Genomic DNA, 21,878 nt, shown 5'->3' on the forward strand with positions numbered 1-21,878 from the left:
AAAGTTGATGTTGAATTGTTAAGGAATTTCTCAACCAAAGTTTTTTAATCAAAATCTTAAAATAACTTCTAGCTACAACATCCAGAATAACAGGATAGTACAATAGTAATTCAATTGTTGATGCTTTCATAGCATGTTTAAATGTTAATATCTCCTTAATTTATCCAAGGTAAGGATTTTAACTTCCATTAGCCAATTTCACTTATGATTGACTTATAACACTTAAAAAATGAATTTTTAAACAAAAATTAAACAAAGATTATCTAAAACAATGGGCAAAGAAATGTATCTGAAAGTATGGTTTGAAGTCATGGAAACTAAGAGACCTGTTTTTTGGTAAAATTACTTAAAAATAAAAGATAATCACATATTTATAAATATAGCAACACAACAGTGATATTATTCTCATTTCAATTTACTTTATTACTTGAAGCTGAGGGCAGAAAATAATATAATTTTTACTTGCAATACATTTTGTGTGTAATCTACTGTGAGTGAATATGGCATAGATAGAGAGAGAGATTTCACGGAGTCTTTCTAATCTAATTTTACACACAACTAATATTCATTCAAGTGGGTAACAGTTTTGATCTGGCACTTCAGTCTACCAAAAATCAACATAATTGTAACTTAAAAAGAGTTTTCCAAAGTTTCTTTTGATTTTTAATACCTGCTAAACACAGCTGGCTCCTTCAAGCCCAGGTTCCCTGAAATTCTTGTAATAAAAAATTATAACCTTTATGTGTTTTCACCTTAAACTGAAATCCACTTTAATTATCTGTCTGCCAAAATAAGATTAAAAGCATGCAGGGCTTTCTTATACATTTGGCTCACAAAGTTTTGGTTTGTTTTGTTGGTTTGTTTGTTTTGCTTAAATTCCTATTCGTTGGAAAGGTTGTGGTACGAAAACACAGTTCTTAAAAACTATAGCACTTTAGCCATCGAATAAATGGCAGCTCTCCTATCATGGTGTCAAATCGATACCCAAGCATTGGTGCCAGTCAGGTCTCTAGATTGAATATCTTAACAAAATAAACAACAACAATAACAACAACAACAACAACAAAGGAAATTGACCATGGGCAGGAGTATTGGATCATATGTATATGTGTACAAGCTATTCCAAGCTAGAAGGTTCCCAAGAAATTAAGGTCAATGGAATAGTTTTGGTCATAGGGTCACTGAAATCCAAATGCTCTTTGTAGCATCATTCAAGCCTCTGCAATCTTGGTGTTATGCTTTGCTGTCATCTTCTTTTGATTGGATGTCATTAGAAACCTTAATTTCTATAGTTTCTGGATTTAGGACTTCTTTCCCATTCTCTTCTTTCAAAGGCAATTTTCTGGAAGGAAATATGAAAATAATAAACTTCATTTGCTAATGTACTTTAAGTGGGACCTTTTAACATTTAAGTTTCTGTTTGGTAGAAGGAAACATGTTACAATTATTAGAATTAAAAAATCCGATTTGTTAAAGTGATGACATTGACAAAAAAATAATCTAGAAGAGAATAAAACAATATTGTCTACTGTAAAAATGTGGTGTGGTGCAAAATGATGAATGAGATTAACAAATTTATAAACCTACGTGCACCAATCATTCATTATAGGGTGGCTCAAATTTGATAAGGAGTTGATAATATTAAAATATAATTAAGTGTTTTGGAACATAAAAAAATTAAAAAATAATATGTCAAGTAGATGATTTACTAGTGCTTAAGTTGGTCAGTAAAAACAATCAGTAGTTGTTTACATATTCTGTTACATTAATTTAGGAAGCTATGTAAATGGACATTATTCTTTGAAACTTAATGTGAAAAAATATATTTCAGTGCTTTCTTTTTTTATATTTACTATTTATTTCCTTTAATTGGTCTTACTATTATTTTCTTCTCACTTATACAGAGAGGCCTGATCAGATTGCTGGGGAGGAGAAGGGAGGGGCCCTAGGAGGAGATTGCTGGAGGCAATGGCAAACAGTCCAGGACTGGCCTGGCCTCTGGAGCGCATGGAATTACAAGCTGGAAGATTTAAAGAGGAGGGCAGAAACTCTCTTTCTCTTCCTCAGGGATTCCTGAATAATCATGCTGCAGCCACCTGCGTTTCCCGAAGGACAGAATTTTAGACGTGAGAAGGAACTCTGGGCACAGCCTCGGATCGGGTGGCCTGGCTGGGGGTGGCAGTGTTGTTCTTCTTTGGGTGTTCTAGAGGGGTCAGGGTCTGAGGCAGAACCCTGCCATTTTTCCAAAATTCTGTATCTTACGTTGTTTTAGTTTGTAAACTAATCTTATAGAAGGAAAATAATTAAAAACTAACGTGGAATAATAGGGGAACTCAAGAGTTAAAGATTTTAACCTTAGTTGATGATAGGCTTAAGTGATTAATGCCCACAGAAAGTTGTTATTACAAAATTGTGTAGCTTTGGAATAAAGATTCCTTTGCTTTTTCAACAAACCTCTGCCTCCAGAAATTTTCTAGAGGTTGGCAACTGGCAGCAGGACCCCACTTGCTTTTCGGTAACATTACTTTTGTGTCATTTATGAGGACTTTTTTGAGAGCTGTTTTCAATTGTTACATATGAAGTGATAACAAACGTTTTTCCAACATCAACATATTTGTTAACTTGCCCAATATTAAAATTCATACAAAGTGAAATTAGTATTACTCCATAAAATACATGATTTTCCAACCACTATGCCGTATATGTGAAACAAATAAAAAATAATATTGAATGTAAACAGTAATTGAAAAGTAAAAAATTATTAAAAACCTCACAGAAATAAAAAAAGAAAGAAAAATAATTTTGAATTTAATTTTTAAAATATACTCTGATCTTTGAATCTCCATGGGATATATTCTAAAGAGTAAAAAGATTACAAATATATCTTTAACTATAGATAGTGTCTATATTATCATTCACAATCTTTCTTAATTCTAAGTCAGCTTCAAGAATCTTAGTCTGATCACAATGACTCAATATTTCTAGTTTTTTCTATAATTCTTAAATTCAATGGTTTAGGGTTACATTTTGTGAAATGACTTTAGGGGGAATTTTTCTTCCCTTGAAAAATATTCCACATCTAAAAACTTTAGTTACAAATATAATTACAATTCACCACTGTGACTTTAAATTCACACACTTATGGGGGAGTGAAAGCTAGTATGCTAGTTCTGTGATAGGATAATGAGAAGTTAGGAAAAGTCCTGGACAAGTGGAATAGGGAAACTGAGAAAAGAAAATTAAACAAGGCAAAACAATTTGAACAACTTATAGCCAACTGGTAAATTGAAAGACCTTATCTCCCCTAACCAAGGACATGAGAGCAAATGTTTTACACTTTTCTTCCCGAAACAGAGAATACAGAGCTTAAATTACCCTGGTCTGGGAAATAGGAAACAGAAACTTAATTAATGCCATTTGTGCTAGCTAAACCCAAGGATAGATGAAGTCAGGGAAACTAATAACAAAAACCCCATTAAAAGCCAGACAGACCCAAGATAAAAGTAAAACAGTAAAGCAGACCAAAGAATAATCCCAAACTCCCCTCCCTAAAAGCTCATTTTGATGCACTAGCATATTAAAAACACACCTGGAAAGCTAATGAATATTCTGCTGAAACCCTTCCCTAAGATTCCTCCTGCAAAAGAGAGATAAAACCCTCAAGACAAAGACCATGTGTGGGCATGCTCTAGAGTGATCCCATGCTCCCGGGGCATGAACTTGTTACTTCCTCCTAAGCCCCAAGGTTCCCCCATGAGACTTCCAGCCAAGGGAGCAGTGGGCAGTGGAAGCTCATCCTGGGTTTATTCCCTGAACTTGTCTCCAAGGCCCGCCTTTTCTCTGACTCCAAGCGAGCTAAAAGCTGCTCCACCTGGGCTCACTTCTATCATTGTGACCTTCACTTGCCAGAGAGCTAGAGCAGCCCCATGCTGAATCACTCCTTTCTTGTAAGGTTTCTTGAAATCCAAAGCAGAGCACCACCTAGGCTTGCTCTCTCCTGTTGCTTCTTCTACCCTAAGTCCTTCCTTTGTTTCACTGTCACCATACTCTCAAAAATCACCTGGACTTGTGAAATCTTTCCCATGCAAAGTCAAGAGCTCACATGCTACAGGTCAGCCTGAGGCAGACCTGCTCAAGGCCAGTCCCTGTCCTGTAATAGTTCCTCTGGAATTTATTTCCAAATTATTTCATATTTTGGAATGAGTGGGTAATCCATTTTATTCTGAAGATAAATGATACCATGTAAAAACTAATCAATCAAAAATAATTCATAGGCAAAAACTAGTAAGATTCATTTCTGGGATGAAGGAGCATCTACGTGGTACCTTCAGGGCAGGCTCTTTTCTGCACATTATAAATATTGCAGACATCGTTCTTTCTTTCTACTATTCTCAAGTACTGAAAAATTGACAATAAAGATTATAAAAACAATGGGTCACTTGTAGCATAAAAATATAGGGAAATTTAGAGTCGGCATGGGAAGTTGGCATTGGCTTACTACATCTCTAACTCAAAGAGCTATGTATTGAACAACTAATTGGCGGGTGGTGTGTTTTGCCTATATAAATATTAACTACTTATGTTTATGGTAATTAAAATATTGTTAATGCTATTATTTTTGTTGAGTATTTTTCCTGTGACTGAGTCCTAGAGTAGTTATTAAGTCATCTTTTTGTTTTTGTTTCTATTTGTTAGATTGTTTTAAAATATGTGCTTGTCCTATGCAAGGGTTTTTCTTAACTCATTTCCATACACATCAATATAACATTGTAAGTGATAATTATACACAAAAGTCTGTTTTGGGGGTAATATTTTGCTTCGTTCAAAGATTTATAACTTCTGAGGAAGGGACAACAGAACTTACCATGTGCCTGCAGCTCCTACTAGAGTTAACTTCAAATTAGAATGTAAGAATTCTAAATGCAATCACTAAAAATGCCTGAAGATTCATGTTAGAATTTTAACTACAGAGTACTACAACGTATTTGCCTAAAATATCAAATATTTCAATCCCTTGTGGGCAGATAATGGGGATTTTTATGAAGCACATTGTTTTCTTCGGCAATGGCAACACTCAGAATTTGACTTAGGATGAGAAGCCTAAAGCAAAATTTTCGGCAAAGAAAAAGAAATCTTTGTTTTGAAATCAATGAAATTTAAAGGCCGTTTTAGGGAGCGGTACTTAAAGAATAATGTGTTAGTCATGGTTTTGTTAGTGTTAAATATATTCAATAAAGTACAATTATTTCTACTTCTGAATACTGTCTTTGGTTTGGATTATTTTATTTTTTATGTGCATGAACCTAGGTGCATTTAATATGCTTTAAAGATTTAGTTAAAACACTTGCTATGGTTTTAGTGGAGTTATGATGGATGCAGAAAGAATAACAATCTTGAATGGAGACCAAGCACCATTTACCACATAAATATTAACATGGAAGTTTAACAGCATTTCTTCCCATCCTTTACAAATATTCTTTATTTTTAAAGAAGTCTTGTGTGTATTTAACACTATTTCTATTTTAGACTGTCATATTTATATTCAAAGTAATAACTACTTCCTCCTAAAACATCTTTATTTCTGTAAAAATCAATCACATTTTCAAACCATAACTGTCTTAAAGAATGAGATTAGTGTAAAAATATGACTTTCTCTGACATCTTTTGTATAAAATAATAAATATATGTTTGAACATCAAATTTCCTCTGACATTGATACAAAGTTTTCATATGAAATCACGGAAGAGAAAATAGATTTTAGATATTCACATGTAGTTTCATTGAAAAACAACAAAGCTTTTCTCAAATGATCATATTTGTAAGTATTTACTAAAATGATAGTAATGTGTTATCACTGTACAAATACTTATCCAAAAGTGATTAAGCATTTCACTCTACATACTCAGGTTCTGTTAGTGGTGTAGTTTCATTGGGCTCATTTACTGGGCTTCCATCTTCATGATTAGTAATTCTTTCATCCTCTGTTCTCATTTCCACTATTGGCTCTTTTGAACCATCTTTCCTAGAAAAATAAAGAAAAAAAATTCTTACCTATTGTAAAAACGGATGCACTATGAAATATATTTTAAGATCTCCACCTAATCCCACCTCCTCATAAACAAGTCCAGATTGAGAATACCAAGAACCTTTTTTGCATTTAAATTCATCTTGCTGTATTTTTCACTCAGAAAAAAAAAAAGAAAGAAGATATTCCTTCTTGTCTACAATTCTTTTTTTCATCAAAATTGTGTTTCAAAATTTGAATGATAAAATTTACATATAAGATATCTCTTATTGTTTTAAATGTCTATAAATTTAAATGAGTGATTTTCACTATAATATGGTCACTGACTTTTAACATATTCATGTTTTCAAGAAAATAGTTTAAATAGAAGAATACTGTAACATATATGCAAGATAGTTCCATTTATAATTTCATGTTCACATCTTTACTAATTTCTAGAATATTAAAAGGTATAATTTCTAAAGTATTAAGAAAATATGATTTCTAAAATGTTAAAAATATATGTGTAATTTATCATAATTATGAAAAGTGGAAAATTTACTGCAAAGTTTCATTTCTCAAAAACATAAAGTAAAAGTAAGAAAATCCAGGAAGTCATTTGTTGATGATGAAAGTAGATGAGCTATTCGGGCTGGAAATGAGGTGTTCATAATGCAGGCAATAAATATGCCCCCTCTCCCAAATAAGAAAGGGTAGTCTTCGACTACCCAGGGACATACACTTACCACACAATCCCACAACTATGCTCTTTCATACTAACACTAATGATTGGAAAACTTATGTCCACCCCAAAACCTGCACATGAATGTGTATAGAAACTCTATTCATACTTGCCAAAAATTGGAACCAATTAAGATGTCTTTCTCAGGGAGTGAATGGATAGACTGTGGAGCAGCCATACAATTGGACATTACTCAGCACTAAAAAGAAATGAGCCATCAAGCAACAAAATGGCATGGAGAAACTATAAGTGCATATTGCTAAGGGAAATAGCCAGTCTGAAGAGGCTACATACAGTGTCATTTCAACTATACGATGCTCCCTCAAAGGGAAAACAATGAAGACAGCAAAGTGATCAGTGGTTGCCATGGGTTCTGGGTGAAGGACTGAGGGACGGAGTTAATGGTGGAGCACTGGGCATATTGGGGCAGTGAAACTATTCCACAATTTGAAGTATAATCTGTTGTTTTATGTTACCAGTTATACCTTATTTCTCATTGAGATTTTGTATTTTTCCAATTTGAACTATGAATTTTTGAAAAAGAACTTTTTAAAGCAGAGAAACTATGATATAAAAAGTTATGATGGGAGCATAAAAAGCATGCACTGAACCATGTGTTTTCATCTTGCCAAGTCTTTAAGGTTAAGTACACTCAGCAGGATTTACAAACAGAAGTGTTTGTGGATAAATTAGCAAATGATAGTCAAATAAGAATAAATAGCAGAACTTGAATATGCCTTGTTGTTTTGCTTGTGGTCACCAACATCCCTCTAGTTAATTAAGACAGAAGCTGGAAGATCTTTTCTGATACACCTGTTTCTTTCCCCTCAATCAATCATTAGTATTTGATTCTACTTCAACTATATCCAGAATCTCTCTATTTTTATGTGTCTGTAGTAGTCCTGCAGGTACTACCTTGGACCAAAAGGCCATATTTGTCCTCTGGAGTTTTTTAAGGTCCTTCTACCCAGTCTCCTTAATCCTAGATCTTTCCACTAAAACCCTCCAGGGTTACATTCTTCATTAGTAGCTAAAGCAATTAATTTTCTTTAAAAAAATTCAGTAACTTTCAATTAAAGGAAAAAAAAGATTGTTTACCTTAACCCAAGAAAATTTAATACTTTGGTCCATAGATAATTCTCTGACCTGATATTTATACCGATCTCTCCTCTGCCTCACACCTTCAGGCTTATTTGTCCTTTCAACATAGTAAGTTTACACCCGCCTTAGCGGCCTTTGTATTAATTGCATCTGCAAGGATGTTCTTCCCCTCATCGCTACATTGGTGGTTCCTTTTCACTCTACTCTTCAGCTTCAGTTTTATTTTCCTTGAGAAGTCTTAAATGAACTAATATCTAGTAATGATTTATCATTCCGCTTTTCATTTTTCTTTGTGCTCACTACCAGACATTTTCATTTTCAGTCAATGTTTATTTTATGTTTTCCTGCATTAGAACATGAATTCCATGTCAACAAACTTCTTGTGTTTTTGTTCATCACTTTACTGCTAGATTGCATAGCAGTGCTTGATACTTGGTAACTAGTCCATAAACAATATTTGCTCAGTGGTTGAGAAAGGAAGAAAGTGCAAAAATTCCATCCTTGGGAGATATATATATATATATAAAATATGTAATTATATATAGATCTTATATAAATATTTATAATTATGTAATTATATTATTTTTTCCACAAATAAAGAAGTTAAATTAAGTTTGATGATATTTTATTGAGTGGATAAGACGATGTAAAAGCACAGCATGTTCTTACAAATAGAACAAAATATATTGACTGGTGAATTGATCCCACTTTATTTACTGTCACATATTCACCTATTCGAGTGAGACAGAGCCTAATTTCTGGTTATTCTTTAAGTGTTCTGTGTCCAACAGTTAAGCAGATGTCATTTTTTTGCAAATTGAATCAATTTTTAATTGAAAATATGCTATTAAATTTAGCATCTCCTGAAGTGAAGAAAATCCATCCCTATAGCATATTCATGAGAAATAGTGATAGAAATATTGTCTAGTAATATTGAAAGAGGCTTGAAAATAAAAAATGAATATGGCCATACAGAATTAATTCTTCTATATCTCTAAGCCTAAAAAATAATGTATGAGACCATATTTGCCCAAATGTATGTATAAAAAACAAATAGAAAAGACTCAATGATAAAAAATGAATTACTGTTGTACTTTTGAGATTAGATACAATTTTATCTAGAGACCACAAACCAAAAGTAAGTATTTTTTTAAAGATTTTATTTATTTATTTTAGACAGAGGGGGAGGGTGGGAGAAAGAGAGAAAGAGAAACATCAATGTGTTGTTGCCTCTCTCCCACCCGCTACTGGGGACCTGGCCTGAAACCCAGTGCCCCAACCGGGAACCGAACCAATAACCCTTTGGTTCGCAGGCTAACACTCAATCCACTGAGCCACAGCAGCCAAGGCCAAAAATAAGTATTAAAACCTCTTAATTACTCTTTTACATGACAAGGAAATTTTCTGCAAAATTTAACTCTGCATATTTTCTCGGAATTTCCATTTTGTCTAATTAAATAAAATGTCACAGAGAACTCCAAATTCTAATATGTAGTCACCTTTTAATCAAAATTTGGAGGAATAAATTCAGACTCTGGATTAATGTATTACATTAAATAATTGTTTATACTTTCTATATAAACAATTTTGAAACTTGTATGTAGTCACTTCTTACAATTGTAGGCACTGGTACAATTTATGTTAACTCAGTTTAACTTAGTTTTTACATCAGATTATTATTGATGCTTTTGCTTTATTCAATATTAACAGATAAATGGTGGGAAAAATCATAACCAAATATGATTATATTATTCTATATCTATCTATCCATCTATCTACTTACCTACCTACCTATCAATATTTAAATCATGTCAATAAAATTTTTACTGTGGATCCCATTTTAAGGTTTATCTATTTATTTATTTATATATATATTTATTTATAATTTATTTATTTATTTGTTGTTGTTCAATTACAGTTGTCTCCATTTTCCCCATTTTCCCCACCACCAATTTTCACCCCACCACCACCCCCCACACCACCCATCCTCACCTCCCACCCTCAAACCTACACCTTTGGCTTTGTCCATGTGTCCTTTATACATGTTCCTTGATGGACCTTCCCCTACTTTCCCCATTATCCCCCTTCCCCCTCCCCTCTGGCTACTGTCAGGTTTCTTTTTTTATTTTAATATTTTGGTTATATTTTTCTTGCTTGTTTGTTTTGTTGACTAGGTTCCACTTATAGGGGAGACCATGTGGTGTTTGTCTTTCACTGCCTGGCTTATTTCACTGTACAGCTAAAGGAAAGCACAGTGAAATGAAATGGGAACCAACCGTATGGGAAAATATATTAGCCTATGATACTTCAAACAAGGTTTTGATATCCAAAATATATAAAGAACTCATATGACTCCACTCCGGGAAGACAAACAACCCAATTAAAAAATGGGCAAAGGACCTGAACAGACACTTCTCCAAGGAGGACAGACAGAGGGCCCAGAAGACATATGAAAGGATGCTCAGCATCACTAGCCATCAGAGAGATGCGAATTAAAACCACAATGAGATACCACTTCACAGTGGTCAGAATGGCCATCATGAACAAATCAACAAACAACAAATGCTGGTGAGATTGTGGAGAAAAGGGAACCATAGTACACTCTTGGTGGGAATGCAGACTAGTACAAACACGGTGGAAAACAGTATGGAATTTGCTCAGAAAACTAACAATGGAACTGCCTTTTGACCCAGCAATTCCACTGCTGGGATTTTACTCTAAATCCTGAAATACCAATGCAAAAGAACCCCAATGTTCATAGCAGCACAATTTACAATAGCCAAGTGCTGGAAGCAGCCTAAGTGTCCATCAGTAAATGAGTGGATCAAAAACCTGTGGTACATTTACACAATGGAATACTATGCAGCAGAAAGAAAGAGGGAACCGCTACCCTTTGTGATAGTATGGTTGGAACTGGAGAGCATTATGCTAAGGTTTATTTTTTAATACAGCAGGCAGTTTACAAAGTCATTTGGCTCTATAAGATGCCGTATTTAAGGTAATATAGATTTAAGATAAAAAAATAGCCAGAGCAGTGTCCAGTGGTGTTATAGTTAAACTCTTTGTTCGAAAAACAGTCTTGAATACAGTACTCAATCTTGACGGTGGCACTTGTTTAATGTAATGTGATGCAGGTGTCTGGTACTCACAGGTAGGCAGCCTTTCCTTCTTCAAGTTCTTTACTTTTGCCGCTGGAGCCACTCTTCTTCCCGCACATCCTCCTGGTGATGCACATTAATAACCCACATTGCCGAACAAAGAAGCAGCTGACATCTGTTACCACCAGAATTAGCAAGAGTGCTGCAACTCCCAGGCCAATGACTGCTCCAAGCCCAAGACCATTGAAAAGTGTGTCTTAAGAAATAAAAAGAAATAAAAAAAATAGTTTTATTAAACCTCACACTAGAAAAATATTAGAGAATTATTTAAAAATAAATCTTATCCAAGAAATATTCAACTAAAGACACAAGAAAGAAGGGATAGTCCTGGAAGATTTCAGTGTCATGATTGTTGAGAGCTAGTCTCTGATTATCAAATGATATTTTAAGCAACTAACATGGTAGTGATTTGAAATAGTTTTAAAAAATTTTAGATAAAAATTCTTAAGTGACTCTTCTTTCCAATTGACTTCTTGGTTCCCTGTGGGAAAGATAATGAATATTTGCATATCTGTGGCTGTACTTTATCAGAAAGTCATGCCATTAATAGACCATCACTTTGTTAAAAGGAAAATATAGTCAAAACTTCTGTAAGGCATGACTTAAATAAATGTTCTTTCTAAGATTATTTTAGAGTTAAGACTTAAATTTGCAAATGATGGCTCCAAGCATTTTGCTTTGACAGATAATGCATTTAAAAATATCTGTGCATGAATATTTTTAAAAACCATTATTTTAGAATAAATGTGTACTTGTATTTCTCTAGTTAATATTTTAGTGAGTCACACTAGAGGCACGCTTTAACAGAGTTATGGCGCTTATGATCTTTCTGAAGGTAGGGCCCGATGGGAGATACTTTTCTTTGGCATGTAGTTGCAGGAAATCCCCAAAGCCCTAAGAGAATATCCATGGAAAGGTGATTAAGCAACAGATGTCATATGCTGACTGAGAATGGAGAAATGGCAAAAAGGATTAGGATAGCAAAAATAAACCTACTGCTGCATGCCTGTGGTGGAATGTGAGGGCAGACTACACAGTTCTAGCCAGAAAGACAGGGAAATAGGCACAATGGGAAAAAAAAAAAAACAGATTAAAGTGGTTACATTGTGTTATCTAAAGGGTAAAGTGAGGATTATATAGGAAAATTTTATAGAATTATTCAAAATGATTCTTAGCACAATTATGTTAAAATTTCCTTCCTGGCATTATAAAATTATAATTTTATTTTTAATGATTAAAAAAAGAAGCTTATTACCCAGATCATAATGGCATGCTTGCTAAGCAACTGATATGGAACACAAGTGAAAGATATAGAAACATATAAATTTGAGTTTTGAAAAAAAACCTCTTGAAAAATTATACATAAAACAAAGTTTTTCTAAGTCAGTTTTTAAAACTGAGTTCAAGCATTTTAAGTGACTCAAGGAAATTTTTATCCGAAGGAATCTATATAATTATTCTGATTTAGAATTTACCACTACTGGGCCACCCTTAAATATGTCACACCTGTCTGAATGCTAGTGTATCCTTCTGCATGATGCCTAAGTCTCATGTCCACATTTACTTTATTGGTAGTTACTTTGGATATACTACTGCTCATGATCCAATAACCAAGCTCAACAAAGAATGGCTGACACTGCACGCCTGATTGGGCTTTCACCCCTGTGGATGTATTGACTCCATGACCGTTAAGGTTTCATTTCTCTCTTCATTTAGGTTCTTCTCACATGCAGACAGAGCTGTAAGCCCAGTAACTCTCACAGAGCAGTGATGATTTATCTAGCCTATTATAGAAATCCCCATTTCCTTTTTTTTAAGTATATAATCTTGCTTTGGATCTGGTGTCAGAAAACCCTGGTTCCATCACTTATTGCTCTAAGTCCTTAGGTGACTCAGCTAACTGTCTAAGGCCGAGATGCCTCTTCATTACAATAGGGACAGGTAGGAAAACCACCGCCACCACAAACTGAGTCACAGGTTATGAAAAGATTGTTGAGAATTACCTAACACTTCCACACTTATTGCCCAGAACTAAGTAAAAATTTAACAGATATTTTAAATTATTATTATTTTACTATTAAAAGTGATTTTTTACTCTCAAAATGTGATTTTTGAGAAAGAATGGACTACCTAAAGTTTAATTTGTCTGTAAATATATTTCTTCCATTAACAACCTGCAGTATCTCTTATGAAGCATTGATTATTCTCTGGAAAATAGAATCACTTTTTTATTGATTTAAGTTTAGTGAGTAAGCTTTTAAATAATACATAAATTTGTGACCTTTTTAGTATTCAACCAGTATATTGATCTGCTTCATTTCCATCTTTAGAAGAAGTTCATAGAAACATTTTATTTGTAAAGTACTTTATAGTAAAAGAATATTGATGCTATAATAACTGTTTTCTAGATAAACAAATTTATATCTTTTTAACTTACACTTGAAAATTTTAAAGGTTACTTGAAGTTATTTTTTAATTTTATAAACCAATTAGCTCAATTTTATTTTATTTTATTTTTTAAGATTTGTATTTATTTATTTTTAGAGAGAGGGGAATGGAGGGAGAGAGAGAGGGAGAGAAACATCAATGTGTGCTTGCCTCTCACATGCCCCTTACTGGGGACATAGTGGGCAACGAAGGCATGTGCCCTGACTGGGAATTGAACCAGAGATCTTTTGGTTTGCAGGCTGGTGCTCAATCTACTGAGCCACACCAGCCAGGTGCTACTTGAAGCTATTTTTATAAAAAAACTAAATATATTTTTTTCATTGCAGAGGATAAGGTGAACATCAAAGAGGCTTATGTTATAAATATTTAATTAAGTTTTCTTTTGAGGTAATCTTTTTTTTTTCTTTAAATCAGCCCAATGATGTATTTAAATGTCTATTCTCATATCCCATGAGGTTAGACTACAATAACTATGAAAGGCAAATATTTTAATTCTTTGTGCCACCAATTTACTTTGGTGTTAAAGTTTACTTATTTGATTCTGGATTTTTCACAAATAAACCCATAAAATTTGGTAGAATTACTGTATTTTTTGGACTATAAAATGCACTTTTCTCCCTAAATTTGGGAGGAAAATGGGGTTGTGTCTCATAGTCCGAATGTAGCTTATCTGTCTCAGTAGGGGGGTGGTGGCGGTGGATTGGGGTCACAGGAGGCAGGAGCAGGACCACATTTTTTGCTTCAAATTTTTTTTCCTATTTTCTTCCTCTAAAACCTAGGTGTCTCTTATGGTCTGGTGCGTCATATAGTCCGAACAATATGGTACTTCACTAGAATTTGGGAACTATCAATGACTTATGTTCTCAGAAGTATGCAGAAAACTCTTCCTTTATTAGTTAATTACAGTTTTAATTATTATACAAATTAAAATGGATATAGCAATCATTTGAAAGATTTTACACTTATCTGTTTTAGCTTTTTAGCTTTCCTGAATACTTACACAAGTACATCATGATATAATTTTAATAACAAGTCCATTGCAAATGAAAGCAATTATTATCAGTTCTACCTTAGAACTAAGAAAACTGAAGTCCAGAGAGGACAATAAAGTCTATTTAGTTTCAGCTTTTATATTTTTATACCTGGTAGAGTTAACATTTTATATTTGATATTCATCATCAAATAATCAAAGGACAGGAATGAAATATAGTGAATTAATTAATATGTGTAATTTTCTTATTAAAACATGTCAAAATCTATTTTCCCCGTACTAGTAGTGGAGGAACAACTATTTAAATAAAGCACAAGGGCTTCTGGACAAGATGACAATGTAGATAAATGTGGTTCTAACATCCTCTCACAACCACACCAAAATTACAGCTGAACGGCAGAGCATCCATCATTCAGAACCGCCTGAAATCGAGCTGAACACAAGTCTTCTAATTATGGATGTAAAGAAGCAGCCACATTGAGACTGGAAGGAAGGGGGGTGACTAGGAATGGGCTGGTCCCCAAACCCCGTAGTAGATAAAAATTGGGAGGAATATCTGTGCTGTGGAGGTTCCTCCTGAGGAGCAAGGGGTCCCAGTCCCAGATCAGGCCTCCCATCCCAGGGCTCCAGCATTTGGAAGAGAAGTCCCCATAACTTCTTGCTATAAAGACCAGCAAGGATTGTGGCTGAATGAGACAGACAGATGGCTCTGGAATCCCAGGCATTCCTCTTAAAGAGCCCCCCCACCCACCCCGTGGACTTACTCAGATTCCTTTGCACTGAGCTCCAGCACCAGGCCAGCAGGTTGAAAGGCACCAAGGACAGAGGGGGAAGAACTGAATTATCTGGCAGTTTTCTCCCAGACAGAAGTGCTGGCAGAAGCCATAGTTCCTTTGATGGCCCCCAACACCCCCACAGAGCTGGCAGGCCAGGGCCAAATCTGAGTCGCCATCAACCTGCCTGTCACTGTTCACCCTTCCTGGTGATTCCTTGAGACCCCACTCTACCCAACTTGTGGGCCCACCCAAACTGATTCTAGTGGCTTCTCCACACAAATGGTGTGTCTTGGCCCATGTTTGACACTTCCATAAAATTTCTCAGACAAGCAGCATCTGAGCACAATGTCACGAGTCTCCATTGCTCTAAATACCACATTTCTCTTCTGTGTAACAATGGTGGGCCTCCTGAATTTGAGGGGCATGGTGTTCGTCACTGAATTAGTATACCCATCTTTTAAATTATAAACAGGTAATATTTTATGATATTTATACTTCACAAAATACAATGTACGATTATAAAACAAAATACAGTAATTTAGAAAGGTGAAGTAAAATAAATATTGGCAATTCTAATTTTTTAAATATTCACAGTGGTATTGTTCATGTATTTTGCAGCCCACATACCACTATTGGATATATTTACATTGTATGTATAATTTCATTCTGTTTCATTTTTCTGTGAAATGTGGACAAACATTCTCATATATTCTAGCTAAAATAGTATTTGATAATCATGTATGAAGGCACTTTGGAAATTCAAAGCATTATACAAATATGTTATTTCTTATTATACATGTTAGTAGTAACTTTGTTACTTATTTGTTTACAGTGTCTTCTTTTAAAGGATTAGATCTCAACTTTTACCCCAAAATGTCTTAGATTTTAGCAAGTATGTTTATTTACTGTTTATTTGAATACCGCTAACCTTCATGAACTATGATGAACAAAAATAACTGTGAAATCATATTTATATTTTATATTGTGGCTTTTTATTATTGCTGTTTTTTGAACATTTCTCTTAATGAATACCTATGTTTAATTGTTTTTAATGATCATTTTCATTTTTCTATTTTTATATGTGCATTTCACTGTGATCAGAGATCAAGATTTTCAGCTTAATTTTATTATTTAATCATTTATTTATTTTTCATATAGTAAAATTATTTTTGGTATTTCCTTATTCTTTATGTCAAATTAAAATCTTGTCCCATGTTAAAATGAATTAAAGCAAGGTGAATTACTAGTAAGGCTCTAATTTCTCTGATGGGTTAGGTTGATTTTTGCTCAGTTTGGAAAAAGGATATATTGTTTATTTGCTTCTCATCCTTTGTAATTCATTTTGTCTTCTTTAGTTCACCATTAGTTTTTGTTATTATTATATTATTATAGTTACTTTTATTGTTAGGTTTATTTTGCACACTATTTTAAACACCTTCATCTTCACTGAAATACAAATAAAATGGATACTCTTAAAAGATTATTACTAAACAGATCAAAAGCTCCTGCCTAAAAAACAACGAAGATCACTTCTTTTGTATTCTGATCTTTTATCCTGTTATATCTTGGTACCCTTTTGTACAGCTCATAGAATTCATGAGATAAAAAAAGCACTTACATCATTCAGCTTCCTGACAAAACACACTCATTAGCTAGATTTGAGTTCATTTGAGTTCATATTACTCAGATATCTGACTGTTGACTGAACTAGCTGAATAAAAATTGTGTGGGTACAACATGTAATCTCATGCATTTTTCAATGAACAATTTAAACAAAAAAGTATGCAATCCTAGTAATTTCTGATGGCTGTGAAAAGAGCATTGTTATCAGTGAAGAGAAAACAGAAGTATTTTATAAGGAACTGCATTTTGGAAAAAAGTCTTGAAATGTTAAAATGAAAGATCTTTAAAAATACCGGAGTGGGCAAAAGTAGGTTTACAGTTGTTAATATGGAAAAAGACATGCAGGTTATTATTATTACAATAGCTTTATTAACTCAAAAGAATGTCACAATGGCAAGAAAAAAACACCTAATTTTGCCTATGCTTGTAAATTAAAAATCAAAACTGATTATAATCATGGGACAAGTACATAAGTTGTGTGTGTATATGTGTATATATGCACACACACATAATATATACACATATACATATATGCATGTGCACACATATAGGTATATACATGTATATATTATACATATATGCACATATACATGTGTGTACACTTGTGTGCACACATTATAAATGTATACACACATGTATGCACATATATGCATATACACATGTACATAAGTGTGTATATGTGCGTGTATGTATATGTGTCTGCACACATATAAACATATATAATACATACATATATGTGTGTTTATATAATTATAATGTTATAAGGACTTTGTGGGTAGGAGGGATTTTTACATTTTAGGATCAGTAATTTGCTGTGTTTTAAATGAACATGTATTGACCTCAAGGGAGCTCTTTGTATATCTAGAAACAAATTATGGACGTTCATGTTGGAAAATAAGAGTTATATGAAAGTTTATTTTATATAATTATCTTGCTTTCTTGTCCCTTCATAGTACTATTTGTAATATTAACATATTAATTGAGGAATTAGACATTTTCAGATTTTAAAAATTATAAACAAAGTTTACAAATAATATTTTGACATTACTAAAACATATCAATAATGCCCACTGTGGTTATTTATATGTGTTTTAAATCCTCAGGCTGATTTCAGTACATTTTAACAAGGTGGCCATGTCTTTTCTATATTTAATCAGTTAAACAACATTGATGTGGACAGTTTATGGCTTGCTACCAAGTTTGTCTTCATACAACCTTCTGTTTTTGCTAGACGAAAACTGTATGTTACATCACCTGTCCCTTACTAGTCTCCATTCTTTTGCCTTTGTGATTGTTCTTTTGAAATGTTCTGTTACATGTATAACGTTGTGTTTTTATAAATTCAAGGGTAATCCCAAATTTCCTTCCAAATTATTTCACCCTATTAAGAGGTATTATTTGGAGAAGGTGGGGTATAAAAGCAGCATTGACACACCAGGCATTTTTTTACCAGTAAGTATGATTTGGGGCAAGAAAAAAAAAGGTAATTGAAAATGGTTGATTTAGTGATGGAAAGGGAACTATAAACATGTATACTATATAAATAACATTTGTAATTTAAAAATGAAACTTCCGAGTGCCTTGTCCTATACATGTTTGTTAATAAAGGCACAATTATAAATTAAATATCTTTGCAAAATATCTTCTAGTTCTTTGATATAAAAAAATATTTTTTCCAGGGAGAAATTGGTAAAAAAAACCCATGTAATGTCCTTTAATTTAGCACAATGTTATTAAACAACTCTATCAAGCAGTTTTGAGGATAAAATAAAGAAAAAATCAAGTGCTTTCTTCTTTGGGGAGCTCACAATGTATTGGGAGGGCCGATAACGTGTAATTTAGAAACTGAAATTCAGCGTAATTCATTGCTTTCATGATGGTTAAAAACAAAACAAAACTGTGACCTGAACAGATAGATGGGAGAAACATGTTAGTGAGTAGTAGTCAAGGAAGGCACGATAGAGAAAGTAACACTTGAGATGGTGTTGCAGAAGCTTTCCATATGACAAGGGGAGTCCATTTCGGTCAGAACAAAGCATGAGCGAAGATGGAGGCATGAAAGAAAACATGATATATTCTGAAGTTAGGAGATTTATATGGATATTAGAGATCAGATATATTGGGGTGATTGGAAGGATGGGTTTATTAAATGGTAAGTGATGTTAAAGCAGATGGACTTTGCAATTGAAAAAAACAAATTAACTTACACCCTAAAAAGACACAAACACCACCACACACAAAATCTACGAAGAGTGCTTATTTTTCACAAAAGATGGCAAAGAGTTGTTAGAGATACACAGACAGGAAAGTGGAATCTGTTGTAATGGGTAGAAGGGAGCTCATAGAGGCTGGGCTACTCTCTCCTATTCCATGCCCATTTCCATAATGCATGTAGACATGCCAACTGACACTGTTTGAAGTTTAGATTGAAGAAGGGAGTAGTCAAACTCAGCCTTTTATGTGTGAGTAGTGGTTGACTCAACATTAGATCATTAGTGTTTACTAATATATTTAAAAATAGACATTCTATGAGAAAAGTATTACAAATTTTTAGTGTATTTATAATTAGGTATAATTACTATATATACATTTAAATGGTATGACATTTCAAATGTTCCATCATTTTCACCATTTTTAAATATCTACTCAACCCCCCTTAACGTTTTAATATTTATCTTTTAAAAAAATGTCCATAAAAGTAAACAATCTAAAATACGGAGTCCAGCAGAAGTAACACCTGCTCGAGTGTGATTGGTAGGGTATGTGAATGTACAGCAAGAGATGGACAGCAATTTGAATATTTCACCTAAAATGCCTTATGATGGGCTGGAGGGTGATATTATGTTAACAAATTACATGCTTATGATTTTGTAATAGAAGATTTTTTAATAAAAAGGGATATTATTTGTGCCAGACCCTGTATAATGAATGTCATTCTTCTTCTATGAAAAATTTTACTTCCTTGATTTTGTAATTATCTATTCAAACAGCTATTTTTGAAGTTTATTCTTAAATCACTAATTCTATACATTCTCCATATGCACTTTATTATTTTGTGTTCATTTTGCTTTGGAAGAGGTGATTTAGTCACTTCCCATAAGATAATGAAAACTTTTATTGGCTAGAAGGAAAATAAACTTCTTAAATTGGATGAATATGATCAAAACAGATATCGACCACTGATAAATAATTTAATAACTTAAATTTTAGTTTTTTAGTTCAACCGCTACCTGATCATCTTCATTTTTCAGTTAATATTAAGAATCTGACTATTAATAGAACATAGAACATGTCTTAGAACATGTTTTGATTGCACAAACAAAAATATGCTTTTACAATACTGTATTACAAAATTGGATCACACCCATATAAGATTAAACTACAATTGATATTTTACATTTGCTTGTTGAAATTCCAAACTATGTAATCTATTATAAAATTCTTAAATGTACATACCTTTGAATTTTCTAAATGTGTAAGACAGTATATGACAAATGTGAACAAATATATGAATGGAATTATGATTTTCCAAGGATTTGTAACATATTGGATTTTATGAAACTTCTAGTTTTAGACACTCACTATGTTGTGTCTTAGAGACTTCAATTGCATTATGGTTATATATTTCAAAAGATCAAGTTATAATGTTAAAACTAAACATTGTAAACATGTCTAAATATTCTAAATAGTCCATTTATAATGAATATTTCCTTTTTTTCAAGAGAATCAGTAGTTTTGCATTTAATCTTCCATGTAACATACGTACCCAATTTAGCCTTTTTAAAATTATATAGAAACTATAGCAAACAAACAATAAAAAATTGGAGCTTGTTGCTCATGGATTCTTCAAAACAGAAATAGTTTGATGAGATGATTTTTAAACCATATTTAAATAGAAATTAGCTATATTTTACTGTGACTTTTTCAATATTTTAATATTTATCTTTGTAACAGTATATGACAAATCAGTTGAGGAGCAAGCATATAGCCACTATGCAAATGATATGTTGAAATTGTTTATTTTGATTTCTTAAAATGAAAATGATAGATGCTGATATGAAAATATCTACTTTAGTTTTTTTGTTAGATGGTAAGTAAAAATACTATTATATTAATATATACAATAAAAAATACCTATTTCTACCAACAATGTTAATGTCTTTTTATAAAGTGTTTTCAGAAAATATGTAAAAATCAGAGAGTGATAAAGTTTAATGGATATTCATTGAAGACCATAAACTTAGTGCAAGTTTATTGCACTGATCATGGGAAAGCAGCTACGTGTACAAGTTGAAGTGAGAAAGATAACAGCTGGCTAACAGAAGTACCGTGACTTCTGGTAGGAACTGTGGTTGGTTAACACATGGCCTTTCCTCTGTCACACACATTCCTCTATGGGCCAGTAAAGAAGAAATTAATGGAAGTAGGTAAAAGATATTTGACCACAGAAGTATAGAAAAGAATCGATTCAGTGTAATTTAATAAAACAACGATTAGAAAACTGAGATTTCAAGTTGTTTGGCTATGTCAATTACTAGTTACTTGGGTTCTCTGATGCTCAGTTTCCTGATATAATAAAAAATAAAATAATGATGTTTATTAGAATATTAGAATAGATTTCCTCAAATCTTTTCCTTCATAGTGGCTCAAAAAATAAAGTGATATAAAGTTAATGTGGCTGTCACTAGAAAAATGTCAAACAACCCCATATACCTCCTATTTGAAAATATGTCATTGTCATGAGGCTTCAAGGAAAAACAAACAAGAACAACATAAAACAACAATTTAACTCTCTCCCAAAGTATGAAACTTCTGTAACTATTCAATCAATTAAAAGAAATTCAAATTTTACAACAAAATATAAACGTGATATTAAAACTTTTTAATATATACATATTAATAGGTAAAGGTATGTATTTGAGAGTAGGATGTTCTAGAATAACAAAGATTAAGTGTGCCTTAAAATAATGCAAATCCGTAAGTGAACATTTTCTTCTGTAATTTCTACACTGTTTTATCTGGCAGAGCAAAATGA

The 21,878-nt window shown here is 32.9% G+C and overlaps 1 protein-coding gene across 1 annotated transcript in view; it reads right to left on the reverse strand.

Annotated features, from left to right (window-relative positions):
* Window positions 1-406: 406 nt before the first annotated feature.
* The window catches only part of NCAM2 (neural cell adhesion molecule 2), a 390,639-nt gene continuing 369,167 nt past the window's right edge, over window positions 407-21,878 (reverse strand). Inside the window, exons 16-18 of the mRNA XM_024562711.3 lie at window positions 10,997-11,201; window positions 5,903-6,022; window positions 407-1,342 (exon numbers count right to left, since the gene is read on the reverse strand). Coding sequence (XP_024418479.2) covers window positions 1,234-1,342; window positions 5,903-6,022; window positions 10,997-11,201 — 434 coding nt within the window. The 3' untranslated portion in view covers window positions 407-1,233. The remainder of the gene's footprint in view (window positions 1,343-5,902; window positions 6,023-10,996; window positions 11,202-21,878) is intronic.

This window comes from Desmodus rotundus, chromosome 2 (genome assembly GCF_022682495.2).
Source record: "Desmodus rotundus isolate HL8 chromosome 2, HLdesRot8A.1, whole genome shotgun sequence".
NCBI lineage: Eukaryota > Metazoa > Chordata > Mammalia > Chiroptera > Phyllostomidae > Desmodus > Desmodus rotundus.